The 20,160-nt window shown below is 48.9% G+C and overlaps 3 protein-coding genes across 9 annotated transcripts in view; 1 reads left to right on the forward strand and 2 right to left on the reverse strand.

The window, feature by feature from the left end:
* The window catches only part of PIAS1 (protein inhibitor of activated STAT 1), a 63,499-nt gene extending 58,058 nt beyond the window's left edge, over positions 1-5,441 (forward strand). Inside the window, exon 14 of one of the 2 annotated variants that reach the window (XM_063346318.1) lies at positions 1,315-5,441. In XM_063346318.1, the coding sequence (XP_063202388.1) occupies positions 1,315-1,611 (297 nt within the window). In that variant the 3' untranslated portion in view covers positions 1,612-5,441. The remainder of the gene's footprint in view (positions 1-1,314) is intronic. The other variant, XM_063346319.1, reaches the window with a different exon arrangement.
* A 1,988-nt stretch (positions 5,442-7,429) lies between these two features.
* CALML4 (calmodulin like 4) lies at positions 7,430-14,750 on the reverse strand. Of its 2 annotated transcripts, XM_063346547.1 has the most exons (5): positions 14,634-14,750; positions 14,474-14,504; positions 12,770-12,910; positions 11,911-12,099; positions 7,430-8,365 (listed from the first exon to the last, which is right to left on the reverse strand). In XM_063346547.1, the coding sequence occupies exons 1-5, from the start codon at positions 14,634-14,636 to the stop codon at positions 8,268-8,270; spliced, it is 462 nt and encodes a 153-aa protein (XP_063202617.1). In that variant the 5' UTR covers positions 14,637-14,750; the 3' UTR covers positions 7,430-8,267. The 2 variants fall into 2 exon arrangements, with proteins under 2 accessions (XP_063202617.1, XP_063202618.1); XM_063346548.1 differs by lacking the exon at positions 14,474-14,504 and having other exon boundaries at positions 14,634-14,729.
* Positions 14,751-16,881: 2,131 nt separating this feature from the next.
* The window catches only part of CLN6 (CLN6 transmembrane ER protein), a 157,897-nt gene continuing 154,618 nt past the window's right edge, over positions 16,882-20,160 (reverse strand). For all 5 annotated transcript variants that reach the window (XM_063345921.1, XM_063345925.1, XM_063345924.1 and 2 more), the window contains 3 exons: positions 20,063-20,118; positions 18,489-18,611; positions 16,882-17,258 (listed from right to left, as the gene is read on the reverse strand). In XM_063345921.1, coding sequence (XP_063201991.1) covers positions 16,970-17,258; positions 18,489-18,611; positions 20,063-20,118 — 468 coding nt within the window. In that variant the 3' untranslated portion in view covers positions 16,882-16,969. The remainder of the gene's footprint in view (positions 17,259-18,488; positions 18,612-20,062; positions 20,119-20,160) is intronic.

Here is a 20,160-nt window from a genome sequence, read left to right on the forward strand (position 1 = left end):
GCATAACAAAAGATAAACATTTCGGTTTCCAAGGGTTAAGCTCAGTCAGCCGCTGTTGAATGTAGAATGACTCTTGGCCATGGCTGAAGGTCCACCAGCCACCTCCTTAGTTTTTCAGACCTGAGGTCTGGCCTTTGGCTATCTGGCAGTCTGGCCCCACCGCTGGGACTCTTGACAGGCCTGTACACAATTGGAAGAGTCAGGGGCAGCTCTGTTTTTTCTGAGGCTGCGTGCCCGTTCATACCATGTTTGCCACCTTTCTGTAAGCACTTACTGAAATGGACTAGGTTGGTGCTGGCTCCTCCAGTTTTGGGAACCGGGTAGGTCGTTCTCAAAAGGAATCTGGGTTGGCAAATCCTCCCGCTTGATCACTTTTCCTCCTGCGCATCCAAGAAAAGAAGGGAGCTGGGGTGACTCACCTGCCCTCTGTCCCTTCGTGTCCTGCAACCTCAAGTAGGAGAATTGCACTAAATGTAGAGGGATGGTTTCACATCATAATTAAGACCGGAGCCTGCACTGTAGAATTTGGATTCAGAAAAGCTGTCTTGATATTCAGTAAAACATAGATAGGAGAATTATTCTGAAACAATTAGCGTCCGAGTCTGATGCTGCGCTGATATGCACTGGTATAATTATGCTATAAATTTTGGGGAACGAGTTTGAATAGCTTGCATGGGTGTTTCACCATAGTGGAAAGAAATATCAGGAGCAAAATTACTCTGCAGAGAGACTGTATTTAAAATCTGATTCTTGATAGCTCAAGTTCTTGCCTTTCAGGGGCTGCCCATCAAAGAGTATAACTTGGGTCAGCCCTTGCTGCCGTCTGATGGGACTAAGCGTGCTATTTCCACACGTATTTTTCACAGAAGCATGCTTTCCTCCACCAACAGTGGTTAGCACATAGTTATACCAGCTGTGGTTGGTCTGTGACTTTTGAGCGGAGGAGAGGGATGGCAAAATGTTTCTTTGAATTTTAGGGAATTTTTCCATCAAGGAATTTTTTGAAGAGGTAGAGGAGTGCTGCTTCTTACTGTTTCTTATTGCTTTGGGTTTCTTGCAATACTGTTGCCTTTCTAGTGTTTGCTCTTATTAATACTAGTATTTCCAGTTTCTTTTGGCTTCAGAAATCAGGGGCTGCAGAGGTAAAAGTTCACTGCATCGGTCCGCTTACCTTACAGAAATGTTGAGTAGACAAGCTGGTGTGAAATCCAGAAGCTGTCAGAGCTTTAGCTTACAAATATCTTCTTTTGTGCTGGTCTGAATCAAAACTATGGTATCTGAAATGTAACTTGAAAATGTTGTTTTTCCCCCCAGCATTACAACACATCCCTTCTTGCCGCTGCAGCTGCGGCAGTTTCCGCATCAGATGATCAAGAACTCTTACACTCTCGTTTTTTCCCATATACTTCATCTCAGATGTTTCTCGATCAGCTAAATGCAGGAGGAAGCAGTTCTCTGCCAGCCACAAATGGTAGCAATAGCGGCAGTAACAGCAGTCTTGTTTCCTCCAACAGCCTGCGAGAGAATCATGGTCATCCAGTTGCAAGTAGGAGCAGCACGGACACGGCGTCTATCTTTGGTATCATACCAGACATTATTTCATTGGACTGATTTTTGGAGTAAATGAACTCGTCAGAGGAAATCTTTGTGCTTGGTTTTACTTTATGTTAGAAACATAGACAAGTTTTTTTCCTTTTTTAGGGAAAAAAATTTATGTGTACAGAGAACAAAAGTATATTTTCAGTTTTACTTTTGTATATAAACCTAAGATGGCCTCACTGGTAAAAATAAGAAAAAAAAAAAAAGACAAAACAAAAAAAAACCATAAACGAGGAGCTTCGGTTCATTTTTATGGATGTTGAAGATTTTACACCTTTGCATTTGTCATGTAAGTTACTTTTCCCCCCCCCATAGTTTGGACACAAATGGCATTATTTTCTTCACAGTAACATAAACAGGAAAGGAGCTGAACTTTTAAAGTTCAAACTTTAAGAGAGGATTTTTTTCTCCTCTTGGAGACATTTACCTTTGGTGGAATCTAATTCCCTCATCCCATAGTTAGTGCCGATTTTATTATGCTTAAAGCAGAATAAGCCCTACCCAAACCATTTCACAGCATCCCCTCTGTTTGCAGGACATAGCCTTTCAGGAGTGGGCTTGGTTTTTTGGGATCTTTTTTTTTTTTTTTTTGGTCGTTTCTGGTTCTACATGATCCTTTATTAAGACAGTTTTTTTTTTTTTAATTCCATGCTTTAATCAAGCATGTCGCAAGCTCATTAGTGCACCAATTATTCTTGAGGGCCGGACTCAATAAAATCTGAGGCAGAGGATTTACTTGGCTGTGCTTATGTGGGACGAGACAGAGAATTTGTGTAGCATCTAGCCCCAAATAAAAGCATTGACACATTGGACCGTAGGGTTTTGTTTCTGAGAACTTTGAAATCCTTTTAAAATAACGTAAGATCCTAATCAGCAAAATATTAAGCATGTGTCAGTTTTAAATTTGTGGAACTGCTTGTGCTTTAAAGTTAGCCATGCGTGTGTAAATGGGCCATTGAATTGAGGCCTGTCTTGTTCTGTCTGGAGAAACCTACTTTTAGCTCTAGTAGATCCAATTTCTGCTTAAAAGTGAACTTGTCAACAAAAGGAAGAAAATACAAATACCAATACACTATTGCATGGTTTGTGCAGCTGATAATGGTCTTGGTACACTGTCTTCTGAGTTCACATTCATCAAAATTAATATTAAATGTTCAATGTGAGTCTCTTCAACCAAAAACCAACCCAATAAAAAAGCCTCACCCTGTAGCCCATGTACTCAAATGTATTGCTACCTATTGAAGTCTCCTAGGGTAGTGGGTTTCAAAATTCAGTTTTCTCTTTTTGGCCGTGTAATTAGTTTGAGTTCCCTGATTTTTCAGTATGCTTATGTTGAACTTTGAGCCATACTTACTTCCTGATTTCTTTTTTTTTTTTTAAATTGTGCATGACATAGGAAAATCTTTTTTTTAGAACTGGTGGGTCATTTGGGCTGATCCGTTCTTATTAAAGAGTGAAATGTGTAAATAGCTGGAATGCAGTTTTTCAGGAGATTCTTTAAAGTAAGAGAAGGGGGAGGGAAGGAGGTGATTCTCTTGTGTCCCAAAGTCCATGTCAGAGAGAGTAAATATTTCCTCTGGTGTGAAAAATATTTTTATAACTGGTTGAAAGTGCAGGTAACAAGTTTATCAGGAAGAGAGAGTAAGGAATACTAAAATTAGCAGATTCTTGTCTGAATTTTTAATGTCCAAAACTGTTGATTGCAGCTAGTTGCTTTGAGCATTGACAAGGGCCACCTTTTGCCTATGAAGTTGTCTCAAAATCTTGCATTGATTAAAAAAGAAAAAAAAAGGAAAAAAAAAAAAAGGAAAAAAAGAAAAAAATCTTTAATCCAAGTAGCATTAGGTATTGCTGTATGATCAGTCGTATGGTTATTTGAAAGGTTCACATTATGTGGCATCAAAATTGTTTTTAGTGTTTTTACAGCATCCCTCTGCCACTAAATAGTTGACTTGAATTTTGAAAACAAATGTTTGTGTTTATATGTATATGTGTGTGTATATATGTATTTATAGATCTGTGTGTGTGAGTTAAAAGTGAGTTAAATAGTTTTTCCCATGCATGTGTATTTCATACATATCTGGCTGATATATATATTTCACCATACACCAATTTTATAATTTATTAAATGTCAGTTAAAAAAAATAAATAAAAGGATAGAAAATGGGAAATACTTATTTTTTAAACTCAGTCTGATTTTGAAGTGATTAAACCTACATTAGGACTATATCTCATACATTTTAGTCATGAATACTAACCTGGTAACTTCAGAGCATATGCTTTGCTATAATACCGTTTGTAACTCCGGAGTACGACTGCCATCAGTGTCACTGGGAGCCTGCGTGTCCCCAGCTTCTGAAACGCCTAAGAGAAATTCAGGAGAGCTTGTGGCTATTTTACTGACGATTGTGGCGATGTTTCCATTGACTGTATTGTTAAAGATGACCTGGAGAGCAGCTTATGTCGCTTTTGACAATGGTATTAAAAAATCTTGTTAATTCACATATGAAATTAAATGTGGCGAGTGTGTGGTAACAGAATCTGGCATCTTTACACCTGTCTTAGCTTTTGGAAAGTGAGGCCAGCTGATGGTGTCTTCCACTTCCTCACGAGTCACCCTGAAGGGAAGGAAGGCCGTTCAGTTCACCGTTGTCATTTTTTAACCTCATTGCTCTACAAAGACGGGACAGAAATGTTCTTACGTCCTCCTTTGTGGTATTAACCCCATATGCTTTGTGAGTATTCCTGTTTCATGCTAGGGTGTTCTTTAGAGTTGATAATTCTCTGTGCCTCTGACCACGGTTAACGTTGCTTGGTAGAAGTCTCAGTCTGAGTTCTGGACAAGTTCCCTGCAAATGTCACTCCAAAACTCACTCTCCGTTAGTTCGCACATTACCGAAGACGCAGTAAAGCAACCCAGGGCGGCCTGGCTTGCCGTGATGCTCCCTTCGCTGCAGATTGCAGAGTTTGTCATCCTTGGACCAGTGGTCTCTTGTCCTCAAATTCTTCCACCGGAGGAGTGGGGTGCGCGCGCACGTGCACGTGTGTGTTACGTGTTGTGCTCCGCGTGCGTGTACAGATGCACGCGGCTCTTTGGAGAGCAGGGTGGAAGTGGCTTTGAATGGCTCTCGAGGGCATTACTGACGCATCCTTTAGAAGATGAACAACTGCGCTAAACTATAACCTATGCCGTGCGTTAAAAACTGTGTAGCGCTTCCATAAGGATAGAGGTGACAGCAGTGTCGGGCTTGCCCCTTCCTCTCCGTGGCAAGGATTCAATAAGCCGTTCAAGGATGGGATGACCGATAGATTTTTTTTTTTTTATTTTTTTTTTTTTTCATTGGACTCTCTTGGACCTGCCTCCCAATGCAGAGCTGAGGACTGTGAGGAGAACGTTCTGAAAATTAATTCTTTGTTGCAGTTTAACATTTCAGGGTTTTAAGCACATTTTAAATAGAAAGGATTTTGTTTTGTCAATGTAACTGTTTTTTTTAGTTTCTTTCTTTCTTTTTTTTTTTTTAACAGAGCTTAGATTTCTAACAAGGGAAAATTGCTGGTGGTCCCCGAAAGTGCTGCTGTTAATTGTTTTAATTAACAAAGGGAAAAATGTATATAAGCAGAATATTAAAATTACCATTAATTCCATGAATTTAAATCTGTCATTCATTGCCTTAAAACTTTCTCTTAGTTTCCATACGGCATGCCAAACCAGTAAATGGCTTTTAAAAATGTATAGTAGACCAATGTCAGTTTGTATAAAAGTACCAAGTGAAAATATTTATTATATGCATTGGAAAAAAAAATGGTTTACCTATTGAATGTTACCTGTTTATGTAGAAATCTTTAGATGTAATAAAAAGCATTCAGTTACGTTGTGTTTCCTGGGGGGGCAAAAAAAGGGGGGGAGGGGAAAGCAGGGTGTTTTCTGTGAACTGAGGGTTGCAAAGGTCCCTTTTGAGCCCGAATGCTTCGCTTCTCGATGTTTGGTGGCACGGAGTGTCTCGCACTTGTCTCCCCAGGCTCTAACAACGCTGCTTTGTTTGGTGAGTGTGTGTGAGGAGCGGTTTCTTTTTTGCTAGCTTTTATTTGGGTAACGTTTACCCACCCGGAGAGGGTAGGAACCGCCTGTTAGGATACAGATGCATTCTGGAGTAGTCCAAAGTGATTTTGAGTTGATCAGTCCCCATGACATACAAGCTTTTATATTGTCGGCAGCTGAAAGGATTTGTTAATCAACTGTTCTGGTCAGTAGGGAAGAATTAAGCTGCGTATTGGATCGTTTGTAGTTTGCCTATTGATGCATATTGGAAACAAATGCTTCTAAATGAACTCCTTGTTTCATAAGCTAATTATGCTCATGCTCAAAAGTGACGAGGTTTTTGCTGCCCTTGGTCACTGGTGCTTCCGGAGCAGAGGTCTGGAGCAGCTCCGGGGAGCAGAAGCCGAACTCGGTGCTGTGGCCGCCCTCCAGCAGGCACTAGTGCCCAGAGGCTTGGTGTGGAGGTAGGTGAGTTGTTTGTCCAAACATCGAGATTAACTCTGAACGGTGGGGAGAAAATTGTAAAGGAAATCATATCCTTTGATTTGTTCTTAGTTTTTCCTAGGGAATCCTAGTGCTGTTTCACTGTATAATGTTTTTCTGGAGTGTTATCTGAGTGGTGAGCTGCTTCTAACTCTGATTTTCAGAGAAACAAGGGGGTTTTTTTGTTTGTTTTCTATCTGTGGAATAGGAAGAGAGAATATAAGAATTGAGAGATGTGGTAGACAGGTATGAGAAAGTATGTCAGTTTCCCATCAAACGAAGTTTATTTTCCTGTGAAGCGTGATCCTTTGCTGTTCGGAGAGCCTTTGGAGTTAGTACCTTGGCGTGTCAGGATCTGAGTTGGAGCTTACTGGGTTAGTCTGGGACTGCATCTTGTGAGGACTGTGGGCTCTGCAGCTTGGCTCTGAATCAAGGGAGGCTGGGCACAAAGCTGCCATTTCTCTGAAGGATACGGCCTGGGTCCGCTTCCGTTTCTTGCCCAGCGTTCAGCACATCATTTAATCTTTTGTGCTTTTTTTACCCCCGTGTAATAATATTCCATGAGAACAATCCCTGCCTTACCCTTCTAGAGACACCGTTACTGATTTGGAAGGGTTAAGATTGGCTTTTGCTTTGTTTTTTTTTCCGTTTCTAACCAAGTTTGTGCTGGGTACAGTCCTGGTTGATTCCAGGTGTTGCAGCAGCGTGGGATGGTTTTGGTGGTGACTGCAGCCTGCGGTGTTCAGGCTTGTACCTGCAGTGGCTGCAATGATTTCATTGCCAGTCGTTCCACAAATTGAGCAAAGAGCGAGTTAGTTGCTTCAGTGATAAAGACTCAGAATTAAAAAAAAAAAAAGGGCAGGAGAGGCATGGGTGGAAGGAGGGGAAGGGGGTTCCCAGGGGTGGAAGCCGCAGCATACATGGCAGGAGCGTGTGCTCTGCCAGCGTCCTGCGCAGGTTGCTGCTTGGGCTGTGACGGTGCAGCGATGGTCTCTGCAATTTTCCAGTTGACTCCAGAGAGAATCTGCGGGATGTTGTCCTAGATTTCATACTGGTCTGAGGACCTTAGCTGAGGCTGCCAAGATACAGATGGAATAAGATCAGTAATGACTGCTGTGGGTCACGTTGATTTTTAATCAGTTGAAAGTCAAGAGAGATGGGGTGGTTTTTTTCCTGTTGTAGAGAAACTGAATTTTCCTGGCCCCTGTTTTTCCCTGCCAGGCTGTCTCTGGGAGTATGTTCTGGGCAGCTAGCCCAGGGCTTGGTGACAGATACATTTACCAAGTGCAGCATTTTCAGCGTGTTGCCTCAAAATGCAGGGGCAGCTTCACTGCACAGAGACTTAACGTGGCGAGATATTGTACCTTAATAAATACTGTGACACAAGTACAACAGTACAGAGATCTCGTGTGCTGGAGGAGCGAAAAACGAGGAGGAAAGAGACACAGCGATCATAGACTGTTCCTGTGCTTGGAGACTGGGAGTTGTCCTCCGCAGCCGGCGTCACCGACCGAGGGAGCGGGAGAATTGCCGGCTGCCCGTCTCCTGTCGCTCCGGATGGTCCCCGGGGATGTGGCCACCACGCCAGCGGGGCTGTAAGCCTGACAGCTTCCTGACAGGGGAACATCTGGTTGGGAGTTACCTTATCGGATGATACCATGGATCCACGGAATACCGGGGAGCTGTGCATAGTTGTACTAAATTTACCACCGTCGTGACATAATCAAGCTTCCCGGGGAATCTGTTCTACACAAAGAACTGCGTGTGGAAGCAGCAAATGGTTATGGGTGATGCCGACTTCTTGGAACGCAGTCACCGTGAGACCTTAACAAGTCCTTATTTATGCCACAGTCTGTAGACTTAAATACATTTTAAAAATAAGAGTTGGGGTTTTTTTAAGCATGACACATTTTACACAAAGGAACTCAGTTTATTTAAATTCAGTTTATTTAAATAACTGAGCTCACATCTTGTGACAGCATTTCTCCAGAAATGGGGTGGGAACCCGTGTAGGTGTAAGCACTATCATCAAGGCAAAACAAGGATTTTTAAAGGCAAATGATGATTCCTGAGTCCAGGTAGTAACTGGGAAAAACCGAAGTCAAAGTTTCAGGTCCTGCTCCTACCAAATGTCTTGTTTTGAATTTCAGTAGTCGACCGTAGGAAGACAAATGATGCGGACAAATTCTTCATATTTTATTGTTTCACTTGTTCCAATTTTGGCTTCTTTTAGCAGGTCGTCAACTGAAGGAAAGAGTAAAAGACAATAGTAAGTTTGAGTGGCATTTATCCAGGGATGTTGTGATCTTCAAAAGAAGAGCAATGCAAGTTTGGGGTTTTTACAAATCATTTTTGTTAGAAGTAATAATTTCTGGGATCAGTTGGAGGTGTCATCCAGATAGTAGGTTTAAACTAGCACCAGTTAGCACTTTGATTTCCATGTCTCAACTGTCTGGAGCGGAGATGTCCATCTCTTTGAGTTCCACATGGAACAGATTTACAAATTGAGGCCAAATCAGCTTTTAATTGCTCTTGGTAGGAGTGGCTTATGGGGTTTGAATAGCAAAGCTGTCCCTCTTCAATTTGGCCAAAACTAAGTGCTCATGCAGGTTGTGTGCCCAACTTTCAGTAGTTTTGCGTGATGGTGGTTAATACCGGTGGGCCTTTAGTGTTTGAAAGCAAAGAGTAGTGACAGAAAAGAAGTGGAGCTTTGGGAATGCCTTGGCAGTGATGGCAGTTACCCAACTTAAAATGTTCTCTTCTGTACAGGCTAAACCATTAAAAGGTATTTTTCCTGTCAAATAATGTCAATAAAAATAGAAGAACGTAAGAAATAACACATAGAAAAGTGATGTAAGTATTGCTGAATGGAGCTGCTACTGGGAATTGGATGCCATATTCCTTTGGATGCTGGGAAAGAAGGCGAATTCCCTTGTTGGCTTTACCCATAACATACAGTGGGCGGGTGCTAAAGCGACCAAGAGAGACCCAGCAGCTTTTATTTGACAATGTTTTGGGCAGTGGTTTCCTTCGATAAGGTATCTAAGGCAGTCCAGAAGAGGTTTTCCCTTGCTGCTGTTGAGTGTGTCCAGTTTTGCGAGTGTTTGCCGTTGGATGGGTGGTGGCCGGACGCTACACGGAGGGACGGGGCAGGAAGCTGTTGGCTTGTGGGCCTGCGTCGATCGTTTGCTATTTCATTAGCGGGACGCCTTCTAGGCGTTCAGAGCCTGATGATGGACCGTTGAAACAGAGGGATCCTACGTGGTGACGTGCTAATTACGAGTCCTCTGTAGTCTCGTGCCCATGCGGGGCTGGTGTCACCTGGCCGGGGCGGCACCGGAGTGCTGTCCCCTTCGGAAACGGGCGAGGGCAGGTCGGCAGAGCCCGCTCTGCGTTTCCACTCCTCGCCTACTTGGCTGAGGTTGCCGGAACGGCCGTTGGGGCTGAACGAGCTGTGGTTTGTTTAAATAAGACTCGGAGCGCTCGTGCTGGAGCAGAGAATAACAGCTTTGCAGTTGTGAAATCCAGGGGGAAGGTCGTGGGAGGAGGGGAGGCTGAGGGGGAGAAAAGCTGCTCTTACTGTAAATACTTGTGGAAGGGCCTCTACGAGCAGCGTAACCTGTCTCCTCCCTCCGCTCGTGTATGGGGTGAGACGCTGCTTTCCCCTGTGTTTGCAGGCAGGTATCGGTGTGTGTAAAGGGGGGGTGAGCTGCTGCCGGCAGGGTCTGGTTGCAGCCCGGGGGGGCGGGGGGGGGGGGGGAAATGAGGGGCTATCGTGAGAATTTACTGTAAGGTAAGGGACAGTTCTTTCTTTCCAGGAGATCTAATCCTCCTTTCAAAAAATACCCTGATGGTAATCAAATGCTTGTAAGGACATAAATTAAAAAAAAAAAAAAAAAAAAATTAATTCTTCCCAGGATAAATATACCACAGAAGAAAAATGTGTCATTTCTCATCTGGTAAAAGGACGTTAAATTAAAACAAAGCAAAGGCTTTTCTGGAGCCACTGTAAATGAAGGTACGTGCCAGTGGTTACTGAACAATCGCAGATGCTAATGAAACTGAGCCTGTTTCGGCATCAAATATTCATAGCAGCTCAGCAAGCTGGAGTTCAGCGTGTCGAGCCAAAGGGGGAATTTCTTGTTGAGAAGAAGCATCGCTTGCTAGGTTAGGATCTATAGTGCCTTGTTACGAGGTGGCGTGTGGGCCGCGCATCTACGCGCAGAGCGATGGGAAATCCCCCTGCGCTCCCCGGATCTTTATGTAAGGGAGGTTCTTGCTAGGATGCCTTTAATTAGGGTTAATGTCTCCATGTCTTCACTGTTCAGCTCTCATAATCGCTCTGGAAGTGTTCTCAGATGTACGTAGCTCCATAAACTATTATTCCCGTGAAGCAACTGAAGAAAACACTCAGAAGACGTGCCTTGTTGGTGCGTCACTCGTGAAGCTGGTGATGGTGACTGGACTGACCAGCCTTGCTCTGATTAAATTCTATTTTAACAGGAGAAAGGACAGTTCTCGTACCCCCGGGGAGCCTAATGGGGTCTGTACAAACCCCGTAACCCTGGTCAAACTCACTCCTTGTCCCTAGCAAACTGGCGACAGGTTTTTCTACTTGCTCTCTGCCAAAGATGGGGCATTGATGTGCGAGCTCCGGAGCCCGCAGCGGGGTCGGAGGGGCGAGAGCTGGAGAAGGAGCCGCGGGGGGGGCGGTGGTTTGGAGCGAGGAGGGGACAGGAACCCCCCCATCCCCAGGGCTGGCGGGCAGAGGGGTGCGCGGAGGTGCTGCCCTGCCTCCCCGCAGGCCTGGGCCCCCTCCCGCAGCCCGTGGAAGCTGGAAGAAGTGGGGCATGCATTTAAAAAGTTCATATACGTGCATAAAATGCCTAGAGCGAAATCAGCTGTCTCAAAGGTTTTGATCATTTTCAGCTTCCTGACAATTCCCTCCTGCTGTGCCCCGTGGAGGCAAACTTTGGACAAACAGGACAGGGTTTTTTTCTCCTTTAGAAGAATCTTAATTAAGAAGTCCATCTCTCTTGCAAATTGCACTGGCCACAGAGGTCACCGCAGCAGCTCTGGTGGGAAACGGCCAGCGCTCCGTACAGCATCCCTGCAGCTGGGGGGGCGGCGGACGCTCCCAGCGCCCTTGGTGGGACAGACGCTGCCTTTATAAATAACAGTGGAGCATCTCGCGGGGGGAAAAATCATCATTCAGGAACCAACTGGAGAAAGGGAGAAGGTCTCTCGGTTAACGGGCAGCTGGCTTGTCTCTTCTGCGGGGCACAAAACCTGCTTGGCGATGGTGGCAATGGGCAGAGGCCGACAGCGGCGAGGGGACCCCACTGTCACGTGAGTCTAATTAGCCGCAGTGAGGTGACGTCGCTCACGCGCTCTGCTCGGCGCTGGGAGCGCTCCCCGCTCTCTGCCTGGGCTGGGCTCAGCCGGGGGCTCTGGTTTTTGTGGGCAGAGTGTTTTAAACCAAGGCACAAGCTCATCGAATGGCTGTGGCAGGAAAGAGACTGGTGCCGGTGGGGTGGACCCGGGGGCACGACGGCACGGCGCGATACCCTGGGGCACTGCACATCTCGGGCACGATCAGGGGGGACATCCCTTGGGGGGACATCCCTTCTCCCCCCACCAAGGGTACACCAGCACTATCTGCTGCTGGCCCAGGTCCTTCCTGGCTTCCCAGCTGGAAGCGCCTGATCCCAGATTTGACTACAGAGGAAAATCAGGAAGGAAATAAGAAGATGGGGAGCATTTGATAAAGTCCTGGAATTGCAAAATACCTTCTTCCTCGGAAAGCTTTTCTCCCAGTCTCGTAAGTTTGGCTCTCAGCTCCGAAACGCTGATAACGCCTCTCTTCTGCCTGTCTATCATGGACAAGGCCGTGAGGATTTCCTTCTCGGGTTCCTCCTGCTTCATCTGCCTGTATATTATATTCAGGAAAGTGGAGAAATCCAACTCTGCGTTTCTGTCTGGAAAGATAAGAGCAGATTCCTTAGATGTGGCTCGGTTTTGTAGTCTGGATCCAGACCTAAGCACCCCGCTCCTCTCCCCGCCCAAGTCTCCCCTCCTGGGCCACCTTTTCCCTTTTGCCTGACTCGGGTCTGGACCGGGATGGACCCGCTCCTGGGGGCTTTCTCCTGGCCCCAAACCCCTTTTATAGCTTTGCTACACTTGTGCTCTGAAACCTCTGTATCCAGACTTTTTAATCCAGCCCGCTTTATCTCATGATTCTTCTTGTGCTGTGCTTTGAATTTATTTATGTGTATCTGCAGAGGAATGTCTTCCTGTGCTCTTCTGCCTCTGCTGGTTGGAGTGGATGGTTTCCCATCCTCGGGATCCATAATCAATACGTATGCCTCCGGCATACACGCTCTTGAAGCTTTTCTTTTTTAATGGCACTATTTAAATCTGGGCGCTGGATTGGCTTTGTTCACCACCTAGAACATCGGACTAGGTTTTGGTGGCTGCTCTTGGTTTGCTGTGTTGCCTGGGCTGTTTCGCCTGAGACTGAATATTGTCTGCTGGGCTCCGGGCAGCCTCCTTGCCTTTGCACGTAGTCTCCTGGCCACAGAAAAGCTGGATTTCTCCAACCGTAATGCAGTGTGTTTTATTCCCGTGCGAGCGCTGCGCGTTCCTTACCGATCTTGTGCAAGTGCAGGTGTCTCTGCACCTCTCCTGGCGTCGGGCTGGCTCCCAGGCACCGCATCACTGCCATCAGGTCGGAGGCTTTTATCTTGCCTTTTTGTTTCTTGTCGTACAGAGAAAAACATTCCTTGAACTCTAATTAAAAACCAAAACTCTCTGTTATGCCATGTAAGATTACATTGATCTACCGGTGACGTTTCTTCTCCCGTTGCCCGGCCGGGCGGCGTTGGTAGGGTTCCAGCGGGGATATTGTGTCTGGTTCAGGGTGTCTCGTTTCGAGGAAGATGATGGGCAGTGGGGGAGGACCCCGGGTAAAGTGCCAAGGGCAATTAAAATCCAGGCTCGTGAATAGCTGAGCTAATTGGGGTCCTTCAGCCTAATGAAGCAAGCCTGAAAGTGGAGTCAGGCTTCCAAATATGTAGAATGCTGTTAAAAAGTAATTTTTCTCTGCCTTCACGGTGGGAAGGAGAGGGTGCTAAAGGGATGAGCCTTAAGGAGTGGTGGAGGATGCTGGTTTGGTCCCTGCCATGGTCTCTGCAGGGTCTGGCCCTTGGCCTGCCACCGGCTGGACTTTAATAAAAGACAAAAGAACGGAAAATGTGGCATTTGCCAGTCTGCGGTGCTGTCGGCTGCCTGCGTTTAGCGGAGGAGAAACCGCCAGCCCTGCTGCCATCCCGCCGCGGCGTCTCCACTCCCTCGCCTCTCCCCTGCCCGCCAGCCCTCTCCCCTTCCCCCCCAGCGCGGGCTTCCTCAAATAAACGAGTGCGGGTTGTGGCTGACCTAGATAAGGCTGACATCTCGCATCCTCCCTTCCCACTGTGCTGCCGGCGCGGTGGCCGGCTCCTCGGCATGCTCCACGCCAACGGGGACAGTGCTGCGTGGGGCCAGTCCTGCTGCTTTTGGTGCCATCACCTTCCACCCCCCTCCTCGTCCTCATCCTCTCTGTCCCTAGACCTTACTGCAGGCGCGTCCCCGGGGGTGCCGTGACCCCGTGGGTGCTGTGTCCTCCCCCTGCCCTGCAGCAACCCTGCCGAGCCGCTGAGCCCGAGGGTGCTGCAGATTAACAGATTTGCAATAATACTCTTATTTCGGCTTTCTTCTGCCGTTCTCGTAGCAAACCCTTCCTCATTCCTGTCCAAGGCAGGGGTCCCCTTTCCTGGGGAGAGCCCTGGTGCTTCGCAATGAGAATCTGTACCTCCTGCACCATCTCCTCCCTCCTCTTCCTCCTTCACGTTCGCTCCCATCACAGGTGAAGCCTTGCCAGGCTCCAGCACGGCAAGCAGTCGCCTGAAATTTCCCCTGCCTGGTCTGTGCTGGGTTGGCCAGGGCAGGCGCGTTTATGGGTTGGGAGGATGCTGGTTAACCTCCCCCTGCGATCCAGCGCGGGGGGCTGCGCCCGCCTTCAGCTCCCTGCCTGTGCCCGGCACCGTCTTAAGGAAACTGGGGAGATTTCTCTGGTTTCAGAGCAAGCGGATCCCCTCGGGAGCTGGGGGGAGGGCAAGAGGGGGGAGCACAAGCCCAGGCAGAGACCCTTTTTTGGGGAGAATGCATTTATATACGTGTGTGTTTGAACGTACATATATATATATGATCCTCAAGATCCCTTCCAACCTAAACCATTCTCTGATACATATATATAAAGCTTGTTAAGCTGTTCTTGCTATTAAAAAAAAAAAAAGCAGAACAAACTGTACATACCATTAATTTGATCCTGGGACAGAAATTTTGCCTGTAGTGTGATGGGGGGGCGGGGGGGAGAGGAGAAAGATGGGAAAAGAAAAATGAAAAAAGAGCTTTAAAATCTGGGCGAGGGGAGCAGGGGTTGAGCAGTTTGTATCAGCTGAAGCGCTTCACTCACCATTATTTTGGGGGCCCTCCTTGTGTTTTGTGCTGCTCGTTGGGATCGGAGGCGTCTGCTGCTACTTTTCTATTCGATTAAGGGCTAAAGTCCGCCAGCCCAGGGTGGAGTGTGGCCGGGCTGTAATAAATACCCCGCTGCTATGGCTACGAGACCTGATCCCTGCCAGGGCTGGATCCTGCTGCCAGCACGGCTCCTGCTGGTGTGCCGTGGGGAGAAGGGCCCTCCCCAGCCTGCCCCAGGACTCGGGACGGGCCCCCGAGGGGTGATGCTGTCGGGAGGAGCTGGGAAGGCGCTTCCCTCGGTCGGGGTTTTGGGGTGTTCGGGATCAGGCGGGATGGAGATGAGCTGGTTTGAGCACCGAAGGTTTGATAATCTCAAGGAGCTGCGCACCTTGCGCTAAGCTGAGCTGCTGGGAGACAAATCCAGCCTCGCCGAGGCGGCCGGGGAAGGGCGCGGAGGGGGGGATTTACGGCTTTGCAGCTCACTGCTGCAGGGGTTTTGCTGGTGGGCAGGAGGAGTCGTTGATTCGGGGTTTGCACGTCCTGGCTGAGCTCTGCGCTGGGCATGGCTGGCCACGTCGCTGTGCCCTGGCACCCCTGCCTTTGCAGGGGAAGGGGGGGTTTAGGTGTGCCCCCTGCAAACCCGGTGGAGCTGGGACATTGCAGATAGGCTGAGAAGAGAAGGGATTTTTTGCATGGCTTAAAAAGACCCCTGTTGTCTGAGTTTTTATTTATTGGCATTTATTTAGTTGATCTGCTTTGGAGCAAACCGCCTCCAGCACTGCTGCGTCTTGTTGCAGCCCTTGGCTGGGACTGGGAAGGGGGACGCCGAGGGAATGACGCTGAGGGGGGGGGCTGCGGTGAGACTGGAGAGCTTCTGGGGTTTGACCCTGGGTGTGGGGGGCAGGCAGAGCACCCAGCTGCTGCGGACTAGCCCAAACAGCTGTGTTTGCTCAAGTCTTCTGGTCCCTGCCAGCGCTCTGCTTCTGCCACTCCGTTGACGTTCAAGCCGGTGAAAAGCAGGTATTTTACATGAGCCTACGATTTCGTCCCATCCTGTCCCCTACAAAAGCAGCCCAACCACCAGCTCGGCGGGGTCCTCCTGGCTGCGGGAGGGGTGATGCTCTGCCTCTCTGGATCTGCTGGTGCTTGAAGTATCCCAAAAAGAAGCCCAGTGGCTGCGCAGGCAGGGCTAGCATGGGGGGGTGGGGAATGAAGGACCTGATGCCGGGCTCTGGTGGAGACCCAGACCCACGAGCAAAGTATTTAGTGGCCGTAGTGACCACCATAGCATGGACCGGACCCTTCCCAGGGCAGACACTGCTCTGTTACAATGACACATTCCCGATCCTTAAATATCATGGGATAAAGGTTCTCCCTTCGAAGAGCAGAGCTCTTCAGGAAGCAACGTGAGTCACTCGGCTTTTACCAAATGTTTTTATTCAGTATGTTTTGCTAATAGCTTTTTTACCTTCTACCGTTTGGATTCCGTCACGCAGGGCTCTAATACAAGTTTTATCGATGTAAACCACGGCAGGGATGCAGCTGGAGTTGCGGGAGCTCAGCTCCGTCAGCTGGGGCTGGAGAAGTGGTGAGTGGGAGCGGAAGTTGCCGGCGCAGACCCGGCGTGAGCGGGGCTGACTCGAGCTCACTCCCTGCTCGATGCTCTTTTTTGGGCTGTGTTTGTGGGGAATTGGCCCTTCTGCCACCAACCAGCCCCTTCCTGCACTGGGCCTGTGCTCAGCAGCGAGGGCTGAACCCCAGCGCTGTGGGTCAGGACCCCGGGAGGGCTCCCTGGGGAAGCACGGCCAAGCAGAGCTGGCGGCAGCAGCTCCAAGGTGGGGCGGCTCAGCCCCTTCCCGGCATGTTTACTCGGCTGGGAGCAGCGTGGGAGGAGCGGATAAATCCCTGCGCCAAGACACGGGGAGGAGGGAGAGAGCGCTTCCGCTTCCCAGCAAACCGCTCCCATTAAAAGCTCAGCGCGGTGGGATGGGGGATCGCTGGCGGGGTGGACCACCCCAACGCCTGCTCCCATACAGGAGCCGTCGGATGTGGTGCCGTCCCCAAAGCACCCAAAAATGGTCCGGCGTGGAACCACGCTGTGTCACTGTGAGAGCTGGCCGGTGCAAAGGCAGGGGAGACGGCCCTGCCGTGACCCGGCTTTAAAGCGTTAAGTCACAAAGACTATTTTTCCCTTTTGTTCTAGGTCTAGTTCACATACAAGACGTCTCACAGCAAATGTTGGTCAGGAATTTATTTTTAAATACTTCATCTACATTAGAAAAACTAGATCTTTTTTTTTTTTTTCTTCAAATCACTCTAAAATATCAAAACTTATAAACTTTCCTTTGCCGCGTGGAGGTTGTTCATGTGCAGGGTGTAAAATGCCCAGGGCTCGGGGATATAGATCACGCCAGGGTACTTCTTCCTGAGAATTTTGTCGTTCCACAGCCAGCCCACCCACAGAGCAATGAGGACCAGTGTTATGATGAAGGAGTAGAAGAGAAAAAGCCCATTGCTGTCCAGGACGAGTCCTTTGCGTTTCTGGTGCATCACTAAAGCCATCATGGCAAAGAAAGTGAAAATGTAGAGGATGAAAATCTGACCTTCTGTCACGAGATACCTACAAAGCAAAAACACTTGTTAGTGCCACCCCCACCCCAGGAGAAAGCACCGAGCGGCAGCAGCCCCCAGCGCTTCCAGCCTCACCCGGGGTGAAACATCTCCCTCTTCTCCCTGCTGGGCATCAGACAAAGCGAGTTGTGCCACTTCCTACTACCAGCTTTTAAACTGGGATTTGTTTTTGCATTTCTCAGCACTAAATTTAGCACCTGAGCTAGGGGCTCCATTACAACAGGTAAAGAAATGCGTGTCCAGTATGGGATTCGAAAGGTGCTGGGCTCAGTTTGGGAATGGGATGCTTAAAGGCAGAACCAAAGCCAGGCTCTGGCTCTGCCTCGTGGATGTGCTCATTTAGTCCAAAAATCCACGGCTCCCCCTGTGCTGTATGTGGCAGCGGCCAGTCCTGACCGGGTGTTAGCAGGGGGACGAGTTACACTCCCTGGCTCTTAAATCGCGAGCACACGAACTGCAGGGACTCACGCTGATATATTTAAAGGAAGTGCAAAGGGGTAACTGGGAACTGACCAAATCTTCCTGATGATTCTGACTATCAAAAATTAATTTACTGTATAAAAACAGTCTCAGCAGGGGGCAAAGCCACGGGCAAGAGAGAACATCATCTCTGAAGATGAACTGAAAAGTTGTTTGACTGCCATCAGGGAAACCGTTTGGGAAGATAAGGCTAATGAAAATGGGAAATAAATAAGACCTCTCTCAAAAGGCTATTTGGACCCGCAGGGCGAGCCGAGGAGGCAGCGTCTGAGCATCGCGCAGGCAGCCCGGGCTCTGTGCAGATTCCTGGACAACTGGTGAGAGCATCCCTATTGCCACCAACAAGCTGAGACCCAGTGGAGGCACTGCAGGAACCCAGTGACCACCCCAAAATCGTCAAGGCGCTGCCTAACAGCGCAGCGAACGGCAGCTTTTAAAGGGGGGCCGACAGCAAGTACTGTGGAGGCTGCGAGCCGGAGTGCAGCAGTAGCAATACGACCGACAGTTTGGCTGAAGGAACACCCCAAGCAGGGACAGGAGCGCTGCCGAGCGACCCTGAAGTTGTCCCAACTTGCAAAGGCCAAAGTGGCTGCAAATTTCAACCAGATTTGATTTATTTTTTTTTTTTCCCAGCCCTGCAGAGCAGAAGCTGCAGCAAGTTCTGCCCTGGGGAATGGGGAAGCCCTGCCTTGCTCCCTCTTTGTCCCTCGCCCGCCCGGGGCGGACAGAAGCCACTTACCAGTAGTAAAGGCTGCTGGGCCCCATCAGAAGCAAGGCAGCCACTGGCATCCTGCTCTCCTCTTCCACAGGGGTGAAGCAGCCGGTGAAATATATGAACAGTATCAGGAAAAAAGGGATGTACCTGCAAACAGAAACAACCCTCTGATCGGCGGTGTGACCCTGGAAAGGGTTTAACCGCCCCCCTCCGCCCCGACTTCCCAAATCCAAATTCTGCACGCAGGCAATTCCCGCGCTGAGCCCGCGAATTAATTTGGTGACAGAGCAGAAGCGGAGGCCACCCAGTGGCCGGCAACTGGGGTGCGGGGTCCCGCTTTGCGGGGTCCCACAGTGCCGGTCGGGGCATCACCTCTCTGCCAGCGTCACGGCTCTTGCTACGAGATTACGCCGCGTCAGTGCGACAGCCGAAGGGCTGGCGACGCCTGGTGCGGGGCTATCGTACGTCCTCGCTGGGCCGAGACCTGCAGATAACGAGACTTCTGGGGCTCTTGCAGGAAAAGCTTGAATTTGCTGACTAGGTCAAACGCTGGGCTCGAGTGCTCCATCGAACAATTGTATTTGTTGCACTCCCAGGCTCTAAGCGGCTGTTTAAGAGTGTTGTGTTGCGTTAAAAGCTGAACTGCAGGAAAGCAGGACATGGACCAGGATTTCAACAACCCAACAGAGCCCTTTTTTGATTTTTAGAGAAAGGGATTTTCTTGCTTCACCGGGCTCATGGAACAGCAAATAAACTGGGAAAGTCTGATGGGGGGGAGATCTCCCTCCGCGCTCAGCGAGGTCTCAGGATTATCTGGCAGCGCATAAAGGGCCAGAGAGTCCTTTCTGGGGTCTCCAGTGCCAGCCAGGGGATGTGTCTGAGCGCTGGATGCTGCTCCCGCGGGCAGGAGCGTGCCGACAGGACCTGCCACAGCCTGCGGGCGCTACCAGCACTACCTGCCGCTGCGTCAGCCAGGGCAGCCGCGCTGGATGAAGCACACCGTCCCACTGGAACACGTCTTTCTAGGGTTGGCTTGGGGTGACAGCGTTGAAATCAGCCCTTAACTGAGCTCCCCGGATCACCGTGGCCGAACAGTCTCTGTTACTGGGCAGCACTGGTCTGGCTACCCGAGCAAGCCTTCCCTCTCGCCGGGGGTTACTAACTAGATGGATGCATGGTAAGGGAGGGGAGCAAAGGGCTGGAGAGACCGGGCAGAGTCGGTTTCTTTTGGGGCCAACCTCCAGAGGAGCAAAGATGTGGGTGGTGACAGCCAGGGCGTCTGCGGAGCCCTCAGACCTGTCTCTTCACCTGGGTATCCTGTGCCCCAGGAGTGAAGACAAGCCATTCCTCTGTCCCCTACGACTGTCGAACAACCGCCACGTCCCAGAAATATCACTGAGACAGAGGCAAAACTAGGGGGAACGGGCAATTTTCCAAGGGAGAGATCCACTGTAATCACACTGGCTACGACAACATTATCCCCAGCCAGCTCTCGTAAGCTGTGTTTTATTCTTTTACATATTAAGCTATGATCAGATCAGATCTGCCCTTCCTTGTATTATGTTCTGAGGCCGCCACATAGACTGTAAATTGCTTACCACATCGAATGACCTAAATATTCATCGTAGTAGTACAGCAGCTCAAAGGAATCAATCTGCAACGCAATGAGAAGAGATTTAAAAGGGCAGAGGGAACA

The sequence above is a fragment of the Chroicocephalus ridibundus genome, chromosome 9 (genome assembly GCF_963924245.1).
Source record: "Chroicocephalus ridibundus chromosome 9, bChrRid1.1, whole genome shotgun sequence".
NCBI lineage: Eukaryota > Metazoa > Chordata > Aves > Charadriiformes > Laridae > Chroicocephalus > Chroicocephalus ridibundus.